The sequence below is a fragment of the Penicillium riverlandense genome, assembly GCF_028828495.1.
Source record: "Penicillium riverlandense strain IBT 135883 chromosome Unknown utg000008l_segment0_segment0, whole genome shotgun sequence".
In the NCBI taxonomy this organism is placed as follows: Eukaryota; Fungi; Ascomycota; class Eurotiomycetes; order Eurotiales; family Aspergillaceae; genus Penicillium; species Penicillium riverlandense.
In genome coordinates this window covers 1,890,696-1,907,891 of record NW_026643199.1, presented here as the reverse complement: position 1 = coordinate 1,907,891, position 17,196 = coordinate 1,890,696, and the positions used below count along the sequence as shown (strand labels likewise).

General features: G+C 53.7%; 8 protein-coding genes across 8 annotated transcripts; 4 read left to right on the top strand and 4 right to left on the bottom strand.

Annotated features, from left to right (window-relative positions):
* Positions 1-37: 37 nt before the first annotated feature.
* On the bottom strand, positions 38-990 carry N7474_009775 (uncharacterized protein; the record flags this gene model as incomplete). The annotated part of the gene is made up of 2 exons (XM_057201185.1): positions 38-580; positions 634-990. 2 exons carry the CDS (start codon positions 988-990, stop codon positions 38-40), a joined length of 900 nt encoding a protein of 299 aa, XP_057049172.1.
* Positions 991-1,699: 709 nt separating this feature from the next.
* On the bottom strand, positions 1,700-2,029 carry N7474_009774 (uncharacterized protein; the record flags this gene model as incomplete). The annotated part of the gene is made up of 1 exon (XM_057201184.1): positions 1,700-2,029. One exon carries the CDS (start codon positions 2,027-2,029, stop codon positions 1,700-1,702), a length of 330 nt encoding a protein of 109 aa, XP_057049171.1.
* Positions 2,030-2,762: 733 nt separating this feature from the next.
* On the bottom strand, positions 2,763-6,508 carry N7474_009773 (putative spindle-pole body protein (Pcp1); the record flags this gene model as incomplete). The annotated part of the gene is made up of 3 exons (XM_057201183.1): positions 2,763-3,003; positions 3,058-5,858; positions 5,909-6,508. The coding sequence occupies 3 exons, from the start codon at positions 6,506-6,508 to the stop codon at positions 2,763-2,765; spliced, it is 3,642 nt and encodes a 1,213-aa protein (XP_057049170.1).
* Positions 6,509-6,718: 210 nt separating this feature from the next.
* Positions 6,719-8,620, top strand: N7474_009772 (putative regulatory factor Sgt1; the record flags this gene model as incomplete). The annotated part of the gene is made up of 3 exons (XM_057201182.1): positions 6,719-6,974; positions 7,034-7,233; positions 7,286-8,620. The coding sequence occupies 3 exons, from the start codon at positions 6,719-6,721 to the stop codon at positions 8,618-8,620; spliced, it is 1,791 nt and encodes a 596-aa protein (XP_057049169.1).
* A 2,250-nt stretch (positions 8,621-10,870) lies between these two features.
* On the top strand, positions 10,871-12,216 carry N7474_009771 (folliculin domain-containing protein; the record flags this gene model as incomplete). Its single annotated transcript, XM_057201181.1, has 2 exons — positions 10,871-10,882; positions 10,936-12,216. The coding sequence occupies 2 exons, from the start codon at positions 10,871-10,873 to the stop codon at positions 12,214-12,216; spliced, it is 1,293 nt and encodes a 430-aa protein (XP_057049168.1).
* A 507-nt stretch (positions 12,217-12,723) lies between these two features.
* On the top strand, positions 12,724-13,692 carry N7474_009770 (CSN8/PSMD8/EIF3K family protein; the record flags this gene model as incomplete). Its single annotated transcript, XM_057201180.1, has 2 exons — positions 12,724-12,893; positions 13,122-13,692. The coding sequence occupies 2 exons, from the start codon at positions 12,724-12,726 to the stop codon at positions 13,690-13,692; spliced, it is 741 nt and encodes a 246-aa protein (XP_057049167.1).
* A 276-nt stretch (positions 13,693-13,968) lies between these two features.
* N7474_009769 (small subunit rRNA maturation protein TSR4) lies at positions 13,969-15,307 on the bottom strand (the record flags this gene model as incomplete). The annotated part of the gene is made up of 2 exons (XM_057201179.1): positions 13,969-15,126; positions 15,182-15,307. 2 exons carry the CDS (start codon positions 15,305-15,307, stop codon positions 13,969-13,971), a joined length of 1,284 nt encoding a protein of 427 aa, XP_057049166.1.
* A 168-nt stretch (positions 15,308-15,475) lies between these two features.
* N7474_009768 (putative prenylcysteine lyase) lies at positions 15,476-17,150 on the top strand (the record flags this gene model as incomplete). The annotated part of the gene is made up of 2 exons (XM_057201178.1): positions 15,476-15,587; positions 15,646-17,150. The coding sequence occupies 2 exons, from the start codon at positions 15,476-15,478 to the stop codon at positions 17,148-17,150; spliced, it is 1,617 nt and encodes a 538-aa protein (XP_057049165.1).
* Positions 17,151-17,196: the final 46 nt, after the last annotated feature.

Here is a 17,196-nt window from a genome sequence, read left to right as displayed (position 1 = left end):
GTAGGCCACATTGGATGCAAGAGTATCATGATACTGATTATTTTCCACAGCTCGCCCCAATGGCCGTTTCGAGATCTGTGTGCCCATAAAGAATAGTGGCGTGCGAGCGGAGCACGTACTCTGTACCCAGTTTGCCATCAGGCAGGATACTCGTCGCCATTTCGACCCAATAATCCAAAATCTGGGGAGGGAAAATCTGCGCGTAGAACTGGCGGAGATTGTCCTTTTCCACGGGTCGCACCTCGACTTCCTTTCCAAGGGCTCGAGTAAATGCCGCTTGTACGTCAAGCGGGCTATACTTTCGAGGACCGTGGAGTTCAACTATATATGGTTTTCTCGACAAGGACTCTTTGTTGGTTAGCTGCTCCGCAAGAGTAGCGCCAATGTCTGAGATAGCGACCATAGGAATCTTGTAGTCTACGGGCGTGATCGTCGAAAAGAAAAATGGATTTGGGCCCTTCAGAGTGTCGAGGTTCATAGTCCAGTTCTCCATGAAGAATGCGCAGCGGACAAAGATGATGTTTTGCACTTTTGTGTCGCGTAGTACTTCCTCGGCTTTGTTGTTTGTCTTGATTTCGCCCTGAGTTCAGGATTAGTAGAGAAGTATCAGCTCTAGGGTCTGGATGTACTTACAACACCCTCGCTGAATTCAGCCCCGCCGCTGCTGAGCAGAACAAGTCTCTTGACATTACCGGCCGTCTCAATGGCACTTTTGATGTTTGATGAAACTTTCTCGGCATGTTCAATTAAATCTCGACCGTCGTAGGCGGGCGGTATAATGGCTAGAACAGTATCAGACCCCGTCAAGTTGAGTGAATTCTCATTTGAGACATCGCCTTCGATGGCAGAGAAATTGGCTTGTGTAGAAAATTCAGCTGGGACTTTGGAAAGATCCCTATAAATTCCACGAATCTGCACAGGCTTGCCGAGTAGCGAACTGATGGTTGCTGCACCTGTCTTTGTGCTCGCTGGTACAACTGTGATCTGCATTGTTGGCTTGACTTATTCAATATAGAGCCACAGTCAAACTGAATGGGTCTATATGTACGTAAATGCGGCAATAAATGTGGTCGCATTTGTAAACTCGTATTATGCTGACGTCACATGCATCCGGAACGGGAGGGCATACAGTTCGTATACGAAGACACTTATCTAACAGCAATAACACGAGAACCAAGGATAATACAGGCGACAAATTATAACAGCTAAGGCTCAGTCCTGACTTTTAACCCAAGGGATTTCCAGCCTAGGTAAGGATCGTTGGACAACTGAACATAGAACATTGGCTTGCTGACGTACGTCGTTGTCGATCGATCTTAAGGGATCCCCGTCCGCTCGCGGTACGCAACCATTTGGCTGGTCGCGGTCAGCGTTGTTCTAGAACGGACCCCAAAATGGACAAAAGTGACAGCGTGCTAGACTAATAAGAGTTGACTTTCGCAGGTAAGGGCCGAGTGTAGGCCAGAAGCGCTTAGACTTCCACCTGATGAGTGAACTACTGGTAGTTGTTATTCTTCGCATTGAAGTAAGAGATGAGAAAACGGAAGTTAAGGAAACGACGTCGTGGGCGGTTTTCAGTCAAGAACTTAGTTCCTTAGTCGATGTGCTATCACATTATCAATGATTATTTGAATGATATGATCTTCATGAAAACTGACCTTGAATCTGATATCTCCACCCACATTCAACGGTAGGCCTATTAGATTCCCGGCAGAGTCGGAATCACGAGACCCCCGATGAGGCGCCTCGCCTCAGCGGTCAGAGGCGCAGTGACGATCTGGATCTGTTGCTGTTGAGTAGAGGGTCGAATTTCGGCGCTCCAGACGTTCTTGTCGGCCACGCTCCAACCGATGTGCAGGCTGTTCGGGATATGAGCGAACGATCCTGGGTACTGCCGAGGCAGCGCGTTGAACATGTTCACGGCGTTATGCGTCTGTGCCCATCTAGGGTCAACCGTCGCGCGAGGCTTGAGGCTGGTCTGAGTTGCCGCGCAAACGCAGACCGGGTGATGACTGGGTACAACCCACATGCAGAATTCGATTCAATCACAATTGAGGGTTGATATAGAAGCAGTCCTGATATGACAATCACTGGGACACTCGACTGCCAGACTGTTTTGTGCTGCGTGAGAGTGATTGGCTTAACACCCCACCGGTTTCAATAAGGCCAGCCAGGATATATATAGTCTTGTCATGCCAATCCAATCTCGATCATAAGCCAGAACATCGACAATAATGGACCCACACACTTATGCCGCTGATAACATGCATCTCTTCGCAGTTGCAAAGCATCAATATAAACAAGCCGTCACGTAAATCTGTGGGCACTTGCTGTGTAGCAGAGTAGAGTGTTAGTATAGACTTCGATGTAGACTGCTTCAGCGGAACAAACTTTTCAGTACCCGAGTTCGCTCAGCGTGGATGCGGACATATAAAAGGATGAAGGTGAGAGGGCTGCTATTGCGGGAGGTGGAAGAGGAAAGAGGAAGAGGAGAGGTGGAAGGGTTTATATTGTCGTGGTGGTCCGCAAAAAAGGAGGCATGCAAACATTGCACCCTCTACAGTTTAGATCTACTAGACAAACAAGCGGGAAACAAAAAAGCAAACAGAGAAAGAGAAATGCTCATCGAATTCCAAGTTCCCAATGCACCACATAAACAGTTCAAAACTCCCAACGACCTGCATACCAGACACGAAATGTAGGGGGATCTCATGGCAAAAGGAAAAACGCTGAGAAAAGACAGAGAAAAGAAACAGAATCCATCACGCAAGCAACTGGCCACCACCCGAGCTCTCGCGGCGTTTCAGCAGCTCGCTCTTCGCCCGTTTCAACCCCTCGCCCAGCTTCTTCGTCCGTCTCCATTCCTGGCCCATCCGCTTCATGCGCACAGCGGCGACTACTAGTGAAATGGCCGTCCTCAGTTTCCGACGCGGCGTGCGGCCTTGCTTGCGGTCGCGAGCTTGAACGCCCATATCAGTGATCATGCGGAGATCGGCCTCGTTGCTGTCATATCATATTAGTCTAGTTTGGAAATATGCCGAGCAGGAAAAAGCATACCATGCAACTCGCACACGCTCGCCCAGCTCCATCAGACCCTTACTCCAGGCCAGGTCGCGACGGAACTTCTCCTCGCGTTGCAGACGCGCACGAAGCCAAATGATCTCTTTGCCCAGACCGCGCATTTCCTTCTCGTGTCTGGACTTGCTGGGAGTGGAGTTTTTGGCTACAACCTCATCGTAGCGTAGTTGAAGAGCTTCCAACTCCTTGGCTGCGGTTTCGGCCTTGCGGACACAGAAAGCTCGTTCCTCACGAATCCGGCGAACTTGAGTCTTCAGCTCGTTCAGGCGTGCATCCCGTTCGGACACCTGTAGTGCCATAGCTTCAGCCTCGAGGGTTGACGATTTCAGCAGTTCGTGAAGATCTTTCTGGTCCTCCTCTTTCATGGCGGCGCGTTCCAAATCCCGGTTCTTGGACTTGACGTCCTTGAGGGCCCGGTGTGCCTCGGAAAGCTTCTTCCTGAGACTCCGCAGTTCCTCGTGAAGCTTGTCAGACGGTGAGTGCTGCGGGGAGTGCGAGTCGTATTTGTTCATCAATGCACTATGGAGGTCCTTCTCCAGCTCTGCGACACGCGACTTGAAGTCACGCGCTGAAGCCTTTTGTTCCGCTTCACGCTGGAGAAGAATCTTTTCGCGTTGTCGAGCGGCATCCAGACTGTGGCGGAGGAGAGAAAGGTCTGCATGTGACTGTTCATTGTCCGCCAGTGGTGGTGGCTGCTGCTCCAGAAGTGCTTCCAGTTCACGGACACGGCGCTCGAGGCGTTGTTTGGAGAGGATGAGTGCCCGATCCCCAGCTCCAGTGCGCAGTTTATCCTGAAGACGATCGATTTCAGCTGAAAGGCGACCCTCTTCCGCAGTAGCACGTTCAATCTCGGAGCCAAGCTGTTTCTCAAGTGTCTCCTTCGCCTGCACGAGCGCCGATTTGTCATCTTTCAGCCTCTTCAGCTCGCTTTCAAGGCGTGCTGTCGACTTCCGGAGGTCAAGCTTCTCACGATCAAACCGGATGGAATCGTCTGGATTCTGGGCCCGGTCGAGTTGAGCGTGGAGCTCGTCCCGTTCAGTCTCGATTTCGGCCACCGTCGTTCGGAGGTCATGCAGTTCGACATGAGCATTGGCAAGCTGATCACGGAGGGTTTGTCTGTCCGCAATTGCCTTGTGCAGTTGATTTTCCACATCAGAAGATCCTTTCTGTAGCCGGCCTTTGGCATACTCTTGCTCATCTGCCAGGCTTGTCTGCAGGACCACAATCTCATCCTCCAAAGCTTGTACTTTTTCTTTGAGAGATTGCTCCTCACGGTGAGATATCCGGAGCTCCTCCTTCGCGTTCAAGAGATCGGTTCGTTGCTCATCAATAATGCGTCTCTTGGATGTGAGATCATCCTCAAGATCCTTGATTTGACGGTTCAGGACGGTTTCTTCTCGCGTGTGGCGCTGCTTCTCGCTGTCGATAGCTTCCTGAAGGTGGAACTCTTTCCCTGAAAGTGTATGCTCTGCTTCCTGGAGCCTCTCGATGGTTCGCTTGTAGCCATTTGCCTGCTCTTCCGCTCGATCTTTCTGTGACTGCAGGGTTCGCTTCGTGCTTTCCCAGCGATCGTGCTCAAGCGCAAAGTGGCCTTCTTTGTCCTCGATTTCGTGCTGAAGGGCTTCAATCTCATCCTGCAGTCGGTCAACCTCCTCTTTGTGGTTCCTGCGGTTCTGTCCGTCGTGATCTTCTACAGCCTGCTGGAGTTCACGAATCTTGGCCTGCGAGCGGACAAGTTCGTGTTGCAACCCATCCATTTCATCCGTCAATGTTTGGTGGCGAGTCTGTAGGAGTTCCTTATCTTGTCTTGCGTGTTGTATTTCGTTGAGGGCCTCATGAAGCCGTGCAGTCAACTTCTCGCGCTCTTCTTGTGCAAAATCACGGTCGCGTTTGATGGAGTCAAGGTCGTCCAGCAATTTGCGGGTGTCGCCCTTCAACTCCTGCTGGATATTTTGGTGGCGTTCTTCCAGGCGAGTCACAGACTCTGTCTTGCTTTCAACGTCGGCCTTCAAGGAATCGTTTTCTTGTCGGAGGTTGCGCACTTCCTCTTCAAGATTGTCGGCTCTCTCCTCCAGCTGACGACTAAGCCCCTTGGTCGTGAAAGACTTGTTGGACATCTCGTCTTGCAACTCTCTCAGGTCATCTTCGGCGCGCTCCTTCTCTCTTTCTGCCAGTTGGGCCTCCTCCGCTGCCTCCTTGGCTTCTGTTTTGGCATGATCGAGGCTGTCCTGAAGTTCTTGCATCTGGTCCTTTGCGCGTTCTAGTTCGGCCTGAAGCTCCGAGACCGCACCATCCTCATTGCCGCCATCGCGCAAGTCGTCGAGCTTTTCATCACGCTCTTCGATGGCCCGATCTTTCTCTCTAAGCACGGCTTCGAGGTCTTCGATTTCATCTCGGAGCTTGTCGATCTCCTGAGATTGTTGGTCCTTGGCTTGTCGAAGTTCCTCTCGCAGCTCCTTCACATGGCTATCCCTCGATTCGACCTCTTCTCGTAGCATATCCATCTCGCGCTGAAATGTCTCGTCTGTTTGTTTCCGGCGGGCTTTCTCCCTCATCTCCATGAGCTGCAGACGGTAATCCTCGAGGTCGCGCTCTGCTTGCACGAGACTCTTCTTGTACCGTGATATATCTCGTTGCATCGTCAGACGCAGGACTTTGAGCTCGGTGTTTTCTTTCAATGCCGCGCTGTTGTATTCGGGACCGGCCTTTTCTAACTGCTCCTCCAGGTAGTGGATCTTCAACTTCAGGTTCCAATTGTCCTTGTCGAGTCTATCAATGATCTGTGACAGTTAGTCCCGGCCATTCGCGAGAGGAAGAGGTTGTAACCCACCCGCTCCTGCTCCTTCAGAGTCATCATATTCTGCCCATCACCCAGTAGTCCTGTCCCGTCGCGTCCTGGAAGTGTCGGGAGTGGTGTACTTTGCGCACTGCTGCTGACAGCCTGTGGAACAGGCGTGGCGTCATCGACTGTCGCGTCTTCCTCGTATATATCGGACATGTCCATCGCAGGGAGGCCCGGCGTGTGGCCGTTGCTCCGGTATCCCTCTCGCATGTAGGCCGGAGTCTTGGGCCCGTCCGTCCCCCGGGCTGTAGACACATTCTTGAGGTAATTGTTCTTGGTCGCGCTCTTCATCAACGGCGTGAACTCGCCCTTGGCTGGCGCTGCAGCGGGGAGATGCCTCAACGCGCTTCTTGTTGACCTGGGGCCCGTAGCGCGTGGAGTGTTGAGTTTAGTGCCCCCGGAGGCGCGTCGCCGGCCATTATCAAATCCCTTTAAAGCATCATTGTCCTTGGAAGGCGTGTGGAAGGAGTTTTCGACCGAGTCGAGCGCCGATAAATGCGTGCGCCCCGCGCTGCGGAAGCCGTTGGTCAGGTAAGTCGCGTTCCCGTCGATTTCGGTGCGTGGCGTGTCGATGTAGGGGAAGGCCATGGTTCGGAATAGCAAGGCAGGACAGGATCAACGCGCAAGCATCACCGCGAAAGTCGGGTGAGTTGGAGGAGAGAGTGAAATGGCATGGGCGTGTTTGGAGTGTTGATGTCTAGCCTGAATGGGACTAGCGCGGGAAAGTCACGGGTGGGCCATGCTCTGCTCTTTTTTTCTGCCGAACAATGAAGTCATGACAGACAATCATCACAAATCATGACCAGCGAGGAGGATATCGAGTGGTTCAAGTCGACTTTCCGTCCTATTCCCAAGCCAGAGCTGCCGGACGACTCGGTCGAATACTCCATCTATCATCTACCGTCCCCCGCCCCTACCGTTATCGATGAAGCCGCCGAGACCCGATCGCGGTTGCTGGAGGTGCAGCGCACGGCGGCTGAATTGACCAAGGAGCTACTCAAGGACTACATCTGGCAACGTGAAGGTTTCCACCTCGAGATTACCAAGGATGATGGTATGACAGATCTTTATTTGATGCTATTGTTCCCGCATACTGATAGCTCCGAAATCTAGGCATTACCTCCTTACAAGGACGCACGAACTATGGCGACTCGATTGAGGATGAGTGGGTGGTGGTATATATTCTTCGCGAACTGACGAAGCGCCACAAAGACATCTGGGTGAAAGTGGTGGACACCGATGGCCAGTTCCTGCTCATCGAAGCCGCGGGGATGCTCCCGGAATGGCTGGAGCCCGAGGTGGCGGATAACCGGGTGAGTATTCTTTTACTTTCTCCCATGGACGTCTGACTGACAGTTTCATCAGGTCTGGATCCATCAGGGAGAACTCAAGATCATTAAGCCCAAACAGGATTCGAAGAGAAAGATCACCGAAAAGCTGTCCCTCACGGAAGCGCGAAAAATCATACAGACTGAACCGGGTCGTTTCCTACGCTCAAATATGATCCAGGAGGAGGCGTTTTACCGACTGCGCAATTACCCTCAGCAGATCGCTGAAAACCTTCACTCTGCCATCGTGACGATCCCGCGCAGGGTGGCCTTCCTTCTGCATCAAAAACCGGCATATATTTCACCCGCTGTAGAAGCGTTCTATCTCCGCGACCCCATAGCTCTGCGGCCTCTGCGGGCCAAGGCTTCTGATCTCACCTTCGAGCCCAATGACTTGATCACTGCTAGCGTCCGCTTCACTCGGGTGGGATATGCGCAGCTGAAGAGTCAAGACTTTCCCGTCCCCAGCACATGGCAGGGTAAACTGCCTCCGGCAGAGGATGCAAAAGTATACGAGCGCGCAGAAACGGGCATGAAGCTTGCATGTGGGTTTGAAATGCTGCTCTACGACCCTAAGAACCAAGACATTGCCGCTGTTCGAGAAATGAAGCTCTTGTTGGAGGACTTGGAGACTGGCGATGAGAAAATGCCCACAGACGATGATATTGCGACTTGGGAACAGCGAGAAGATGACGAGAAATGGATGGACATCAACTTTGAAGATCTGGACCGAGAACTAAAAGGGCGAGGCAAGGACCAAGGGGATACTTCGACTGGCGGCAATTTTGGCGACGCCACCGCTCAAGAAAATCTGCAACGGATTGTGGCGCGCTTTGAAGAATTTTTGAATGACAACTCCGCTGGGTTTGAGGGTGCTGATTTTATCGATGATTTTGCATCAGATTCGGATGTCGACGTCGAAGATGATGAAGAGCTCAGCGATGATGAAGAGGACAAGGACGCGTCCTTCAATGAGGAAGAGTTTTCACGAATGATGAAGGAAATGATGGGAATGCCCTCCGCGCCAGACTCGATTCGCAGGCGAGTGGAAGAGCTTGACTCGGACAAGGAGGAAGACGACACAGAACAGATCAATGAGCTATCTCGGCAGATGGAAACCGAGTTGCGAGGCACGGGTGTTCTGAATTTGAACAGACCCCAACAGAAGCTCTCGGAGAGCTCGTCCAAAGGCAAAGCAGCCGAGTCGTCCAACCAGGAAGAAGGGGATGAAGATGAAGACGTCAACATCAATCTTGCCCGGAACTTGTTGGAGGCTCTCCAGGGCGAAGGTGGTGCGGCTGGTCCGGCAGCGAATATGCTGTCGATGATGGGCTTGCCCATTCCCAAAGACGACCGCCCTTCTAAAAAGTGATTGACTTCAGAGCTAGCTGTTACTTTACCTCTACCGCAGTGCTGCGGATCCATCTACAATATCGCTGGATCGCGGTTGCGATTCGAAGGCAGGATGTCTTCACGGATCGGGTTCAGTCACCGGGGAGCTTTGCAGGTCATCCATCCTGCGCCCTTCGCTGCTCTTTGCAGCTGAAAGCAAGGTGCTGAGACTATCCCCAGGATAGCTACCTTTCTCAGATTCCCAGACCGTCCGCTACAGGGTGAGGCCGTCGACCAAAAGGAGCTCGTGGCTGCACACCATTTCCGAGCCCATGGCCACCATACATTCCATATGATTAGTGCACTCAGAATTTGGAGGTTGAGAGATAAGATTCTTGACACTGTTCCGTATCTTGTCTCTATTGATCCCACAACCTATTTGGATTTAGCTTTGTCCATTTGGGGCACAAAATCTACTCTATACGCTTTCGTGCACCTCTAGCGGAGGGAGGGAGTCTGGGGCACGTAGGTCGGGGGTATGTCCCTAATTATTGTTACATACACATCTAGTATAAGGTGGAAAATATAGCCCAATAGATAGCCGTGACGAAACCCTAAATGATCCTTGATCAGCCACTGACCCTCAGTAAGCCGGACTCCGGCCGCTCGCATGAGAGCGGCAGATTAGATCGGGAAGCCCTATCCGCCAGAGGAACTCCGCTAGTAGGTAGTGTTTTCCATGCCATGTACGATATGTACAACCTTGCATTGAAAAATAATAATCACTATTCTGCTACACGGTGAGGCTATACACCATTCTGAGTCCACATATGGCCATGCATTAGTATATCTCCGGGCTGTCTCCCGGGCTGTCTCCGGGCTGTCTCCGGGCTGTCTCCGGACGTCTGCCGTGTTGGTGTCGGCAATACTCTCTGTATCTTCCGCCCTAGCGCTCATGGCGCCGAGGCAGTTGTCGGCAAATCTGTTTCATTCCCTGTACCATAATAATAACCGTCTGTACATCAATCCCAGCAATCATCATCAAGATCATCAATATAGACTTTCTTACTGGCCCACCGTCCTGTCGAGCGCAATTAGAATGGATCTCCACAGCCTAAGAGGCAGGTGGTAGCCTGCCATGAACGACCCGAACCCACCGAGGCTTAGGCCAGGATCCTCAAGCTTCGAGAAAAGTGCTCCGGTGGGCCGGTTTCACGCGTGGCCTTTAGCCGCGTAGCCTGACTCGGCGGTGCTTCCCTTTCGGTGTGCAACGCCGCTGAATAATGTACTCCAGACGGAACTAGTTTACTAGTCAACTACTGTGTAATAATCTTCAGGGCTATGTGTGGGAAAAAAAATAATGCTGACCCTACAGGTGTTTGTAGGTCCACTGGTTGTGCCGAGCGACCGAACCGCGATGCGCGATTTTCGTGGAAAAAATAGAAACTGCAGGACCCAGCGGATGCCGCTACCCATGGAACCCAACCGTTGAGCTGTCGTGTGCCACGAATGATCATACCGGATAGTTACAGCCACTCCCGGATGACCAACAGGCAGGGATCAGGGGTGAATCCTCCAAGGGTGGAATTCAGCCGCCGCTGCCCCGGAAGGAAGATGAGGCAAGGGTTGTTTATGAAATCATCATTCATCCATTTCTCCCACAAACGGGAGCGGAGAGCCGGGAGGGTAGGCGTCTCCCCGGCAAATGACAGCGCCGGGGAGGGATCGCATCGGTGTCGATAGGGCAATGATCAGCCGGAGTCCAAAAAGGGGGCGGGCGCAGGATCGAAAGGACGGGCCCGGCAGGGCGGATGGCGGGCAGAGCAAATCGGAGGCCGAGGATTTGCTTTTGTCTGAAGACGATACATCGAGTGTGAAGGTGGTTGTTTGCAGCTCCAAGTTGCATCTGGACGGGAACGTCTGGGCCGCTCGCGAATTGGTTTGCGTCGGGCCCAACGAACATGAGATACTAAAGTACAGAATGTCCTGTAGGTAGGGAGAGAATGTATCTTGTTATTATTTATTCTCGTATAACAAAAGGAATAATATGTTCTAGAACCGAAGGTACTAGTACACATACATACCTTCGGCCGGACTCCGGGTGGCAAATCAGCGTTCGATGACCATTGCCCGTTCGTCTTATTTAGATCCAAGAGACTCCACTGCTCACTCTCCCTCCCTCGCTCGCTCGCTCTCCTCTCCTTCCTGCCTTCCTCTCTCTCTCTCTTCTCCCCACCACAGGATGTGTCGCAGCATGCCATGGTTGCTGCACTCTAGAGTCTGATCCACCATGGATTTTATTGTAAGCGCCTCTCTTCGCTCCCGTCAAGCCCGTCTCTAACACACCACCCCCAGCTCTCGCTCACGCACTTCTGCGAGGTGCATGGGCCCACCTCCATCATCTGCTCGCAGGTCCTCCCCTTCGCTTGCTCCCAGTGCCACCACGACGCGGATCTCTCTCCCGACACCTCCCCGGCCCCCTCCCACGCCTCCCTTCGCCGCCACGATGAGACCTCCCGTTCCCCGAAGATCGAAGACTACTCGTGTTTCCTGAAAGGCCAGTCGGCCTCGCCCGAAGACAGGGCTAATCGAGCCGGCCGCACCGATGGCGATGCATGCGCCAGTTGCAGCCTATCTCTTCCCGAGGGCGTGAGCAAGCAGTTGCCGCCGGGCGCTCCCGGCACCAAGAACAACACCGGCAGCCCCGTGCTGCGGTCGCGCGAAGTCGTCTACTCCTGCGGCAACAGCCACTCGGACATGGGCGACGACGTGCCTGATGCTCACACCCACTCCTCGCCCCCGGATTCGCTTCGTTCTTCCTCGGTTGCATCTGATTCCTCCTGCCATACGCACCTCCTCACCTACCTTTCTCTCCGCGGTCCTCCGAATCCCGCAGACTATGCGCTCCTGCGACGCTCCTCGATTCGCACTCTGAGCTGTGAGCTCCTACCCCGGGGTCTGTCCTCGGGCCCTCTGTGCTTTGGGGACTCCGTTGCCGGTTACACAATCGCCTACATTTTCCGCCTGCCAGACCCGATGGCGCGCGGCAAGCGACGCAGCTATGCCTTGGTTGCGCTCGCTGGCAAGGATGCCGGAAGAGCATTCCGGGCTTGCCCCGTGATCTGGCGCGTCTTTGGCCGTATTGCGTCCGGTATTGTCGGGGCCGCGGAGCGCTTCCAGGAAGAAGAGAAGCGTCGCGAAGAGCAAAACAGCCCCGGCAACAACCCGGTTGCACGGCAGTACACCCCGGTTTCCTCCTTTCTGACGGGTCGGGCCATGGACATGGCTGGCCAACCGCGGCGACTCGGCCAGATCCGTGCACGCAACTTGGCCGAGATCGTCGGCAACGAATACATCTTCGCGGAGATCCACGCGCATTTCGTCGCCCTCTTGCAACAGCTGGGCACAATGTTCGGTGGCGTCCCCATTTCCGAGGAACGCTTTGTCTGCAGCACCGTGGCCGATGAAGAGAATACTACCACCAACACCCAAGAGCCATCGGTGGTTCTGGACCCGGCCCAGTCGAAGCAATCGACCTCGGGATACAACCACGAGGACCTCGACCTTTCGAAACTCGACATCACCTCCGGCCCTCAGCCGATTCCCATTGCGCCGCGTCGTCCTGTCGTGGCCTAAACTTCGCCTTCCTCGCCTTCTTCTTCCTCTTCCAGATACCCCCTCCTGCCTTTTCTTTTTTTTGGTTTTTGTTCCTTGTGGCTTTTCCATCGCGTGTGGCATAGCGTGAATCTTCCGCATCATCACAGTCCAGGTTTTTTTTGGGTTTCGTGGCATAGACTATGGCGTCCTTTCTCAGACTCGGCATCGGAGTTCAAATTTGGGTTCGGCAAATGTTCTTTCGGGTGGGATGGGATTGGATGGACAAGCATTCAGGGACCTGTATTTCTATCTATGTATTATTTGGACACGTCACGCAGTATTGATCCTACAATTAATTGTTAATTCTACTAGTCTATCCATGAATCTGATCTATATTGTACTATCGCACGGAGAATTCTGCCGCTTTCGGTTAATCCGCCCCCGGGCCACAATGGAAAAATCCCACCAAAACCAAAGATACGAACGAAGAAGACCACCACCACACCAACCTCCCCTTCACCCTCGTCCACCCATCACACAGTCACAATGGGTGTCGCCTCCGACAAGTGTGAGACCCGCCCGGCTCACATCGATGCCATCCTCAGCGGCCTTGACCGCTACAATCCCGAGACCACCACCGTGTTCCAGGACTACATCGCGCAGCAGTGCGAGGACCGGACATTCGACTGCTACGCCAACCTGGCCCTGTTGAAGCTGTATGTCCTTCTCCCCCTTTTTTTTTTTTGGCATTTGGCCTTCATTTTCAATGATGAATGTTCTTTTTCTTTACACGTTTCCTATTACCTGATATCCCAATCTATTACATGGGGATGTTGAGAAAACACACGAACAACCTCCTGAAATCCACCCTCGCCCAAATACTGCTCATCTACCGTGAAAAAGAATCAAATGGCTGACATTCCACTCTCCTCGCAAAACAAAAGCTACCAATTCAACCCCCACCTCCTCCAACCCGACACCGTGACCAACATCCTCTCCAAAGCCCTAACCGTGTTCCCCTCCCCGGCCTTCTCGCTCTGCCTCGCCCTCCTCCCACCAAGCACGCAGCCCTTCCCCTCAACTGCCGAAGCTCAAGCCGCCTCGCAGACCTCCGACTTCGTGGAATCCGTCCAGAAGCTCGCCCGCCTGTCCACCCTCCTCGAGTCCGCCCAGTACGCCCAGTTCTGGGCCACCCTCAACTCGGATGACCTGTACGCGGACCTGACGGCCGACGTGGCCGGTTTCGAGGAGCTGGTCCGCATTCGCATTGCCGTCGAGGTTGGCAAGACCTTCCGTGAGATTAGTGTCGATATCCTCCAGCAGTGGCTTGATGTTCGCTCCCCAGAGGCGCTGCAGAAGCTTGTGGCGGATGTTTGTGGGTGGAAGGTTGATGGCGCCGTTGTCCGTGTGCCGACTAATAAGGAGAATGAGGCTCGCAGTGAGGTTAAGAGCGAGCGCGTCGGGGTGGAGATGTTTGGACGCGTTATCCGGAGGGGATTTGAGCAGCCGGCTTGATTTGCTGGCTCTATGATATGAGTTTGATGAACCCACGAACGATGATGGATGAATGTCTCAAACATCGAAGAAGAGGCTCGCGGTGATTGAGCCGGGTTCTGGCGCATCGGGCGTTTTCTCTCTTTTGTCTGCATGCCCTGTTATACAGCAGGTGCTGCTTCTTCTATGTTCTCTTGCAGCTAGACATTTTAAAAAAGGAACCGAAGCCGTGTTCGTACTTTATTTTCCATCCAAATAACCCAAATCAAGTCTCTTCTTAACAGTCATGGTATAAATCTACTTCATCTCCTCCCACTGCACACCCGCCCACTCCTCCCTCCACCCAGTCTGCCCTAGAGTCGACGGCGCACAGTCCTGAGCACACACGCCTAGGATAATGGCTCCCCACTCCATGCCAGCATCCTCCTTCCCCAGTCCAACGTTCTCCCGACCCTCCTCCAGCATACTGATAGCATGCGGCACGAGCTGCAGCTCAAACACCCGCTCGCTACCACAGTACTCGCAGCGTGGCATATTCGCACCACCACCGACCGTTGAGATGCGCGCATTGCCAGTGCCATCGGAGTGAACATGCAGAGAACGACCCACGGCATCGGTATGCGAGTACAGAAGCGGCGAGCCGCGGAACTCATACCTCAGCACCTGCTCCGGGTTATGCGCAAGACGGGTAGAAAATTTCATGAATGCCTTGTCGAGCTCGGACTCGAAGGTGTCTTTGAGTTCGGCGCCGCCGCTGCCTTCTTCGTCCATGGGTTCCATGGTCACGTTCTCGGGGATGGCGGGTGTGGATGGCCGCGAGAGGGTTTCGTATTCGGCGTCCAGGTAATAGTGTGTGTATGGTGCTGGGAAGTCGGACTGGGCTGGCCAGGGAGCAGCGGGTCCGGTGGACTCGGGCGTTGGTTTTGCGTTGTGCTGTGGTGCCGGTGGTGGAGGGGATGAGACGCGCACTTTGTCGGCGAATGTCTCGGCCAGTTCATTTGCGGCGTTTGTTTTGGTCTTCTCCGTTGCGGGGCCGGGGGCGGGTGTGGGCGTCGCAAATGGATTAGCCGGAGAGTCACCGGTGCCCGATGAGAAAGGGTTCGGATTGGAGGAGACAGTATTTGTCAAAGAAGTCGCGCCAAAAAGGCTTGCTCCAAGATCTGGCTTCGGCCGTGCTTCAGCTTCTGGGGCTGGTGCTGGTGATTCTTTCTCCTCCACGGGTTTCTGCTGCGCCCGTTCCAAAGCCACCTTCCGCGTCGCACGAAACGCCCGAATGCTGCCAGGCTTCCGATTGCATGGTTTGCGCGGACATCCAAATATGTACAAGCGGCGTTCGTCATTCGGGAAATGGTCGGGCAAATCGCCGTGCAGCTCGAGGAGGAGCAGCATGGGCTGGTTGCACACTTTGCAGTTGGCAAAGTCGCCGGGTGGCGGGGCTGTGTTGTCGAGCCATGTCTGATTCCAGTCAATATATGTCTTGGTTGACGGGCAATATGTTGGGATAACATACCGGATGACCGCCCAAATGGCTGATTGTGTCCTCAATCACCTCCTCCGCGGCGTACCCGAGCAGCACACCGGTCTCGGTGAAGTCACCGTCCTCCTCAATGCTGGAGTCGCTGTCGTAGGGATCCATGGTGAGTTGTTTGAAGCAGAAGAAAAAATTGGCGGTGATGAATCCGTTATCGCTTATCGGACGACACTATTCTCGATCAGGGATAGCGCGAACTGCCAATGGCATCACATCACTGGTCTTCCGCCCTTGACTGGACGTGCTTGAACTGCAACCAAGTAGTTACACAGCATGTCTCAATACAAGCACTTCGGTGTGCTATATCTATGGGCTGTAGTTGCAGCTTTTTTGACTCTCAGCAATGCTACTGAGCAGCCACCAGCAAAACGGGTCGCAGTAATCGGTATGAACCTCACCCATCTATTACCGCCTGTAGACCAACCACTAATGCAACACCCTAGGCGCTGGCGCCGGCGGCTCATTCACAGCTTACGAGCTGCGCAAACAAGCAGATGCCGCTGGCATCCCGGTGAACATAACAGTCTTCGAGCGGAATGCCTACATCGGCGGACGCTCGACAACAGTCAATGCGTTCAACGATCCAGCCCACCCCATCGAACTAGGCGCCTCGATATTTGTCCAAGTAAACGCTAACCTAGTCAACGCCTCTCGCGACCTAGGTCTGAACATGCGTAGTGCAGATTACGCACGGCCGCGGGAATCCTCTGACAGTATCGGGATTTGGGACGGCGAGTCGTTTGTCTTTGCGCTGAAAGACGGGTCGAATTGGTGGAATCTCGCGAAGCTGGTCTGGCGGTATGGGCTTGCGCCGCTGAAGACACAGAGTCTGGTCAAGAAGGTCGTGGGCCGGTTTCTGCATCTGTATGAGGAGCCGCTGTTTCCGTTCGAGTCGCTTTCGGAGGTTGCGGAGATGGTGGGATTGCTGGATGTTACGTCTGTGACGGGAGAGCACTTTCTCGGAGCGAATGGTATTTCGGAATTGTTTGCGCGGGAGATCATTCAGGCCAGTACGCGCGTCAACTATGGGCAGAACTTGGTCTTGATCCATGGGCTGGAGTCGATGGTTTGCATGGCCACCGATGGAGCTATTGCTGTTGAGGGCGGGAACTGGCGGATCTTTGATGGCGCGCTGAAGGCTGCCGGGGCTGCGGTGAGGGTCAACACGAGTGTGACTGCTATTCAGCGGGATGACGAGAAGGGCATTGTGCAGATCACTTCCTCGTCAAATAGTCGGAAGTCGCACACGGAGGACTTCGACGAAGTGGTCATCGCTGCCCCGTTCCAATATTCTGGCATTTCTGTCTCGCCCTCTCTTCCGCGTCCTCCGGACGAGATCCCGTTCGTGAATTTATATGTGACGCTCTTCGCTTCTCCGCACCGGATATCGCCCCAGTTCTTCGGACTGGATGGTCCCGACGCTCAAGTCCCAGAAACTATTCTAACGACCCTGCCCAATGGCAAAAGCACCTCCGGGTTTGGCTCTGAAGGCGCAGGACCAGCCGGGTTCTGGAGTATCAGCACTCTGCGCACAGTGACTCGATCTACCCGCCTCGAGAACGGAAGCGACGTACAGCAAGATCATTACGTGTATAAGATCTTCTCACCGGAACGACCAACGGCCCAATTCATAGCTCAGATACTAGGGCTGGAGCAGACTGACTTACAGAAAACAATTGCCGATCTTCCCAGGACGGATATCAGCTGGTTCCATGAGAAATTCTGGAACCCCTATCCGCTGCTGTATCCCCGAGTGACTTTCGAAGAGACTCGCTTGGCTCCGCGCGTGTGGTATACCGGTGGGATTGAGAGCTTCATCTCGACTATGGAGACTAGCGCCTTGATGGGGAGGAATGTGGCGACGCTGATGCTTCAATTGTGGCAAGTGAAGCAGAGCAAGACAAATGCTGCTAGCGCCGAGCAGGCCTGGCAGAAGCCTGAGCTTTGAAGATGTTGTGCACGCATACCCCTGACAGGATGGACACAGATATATA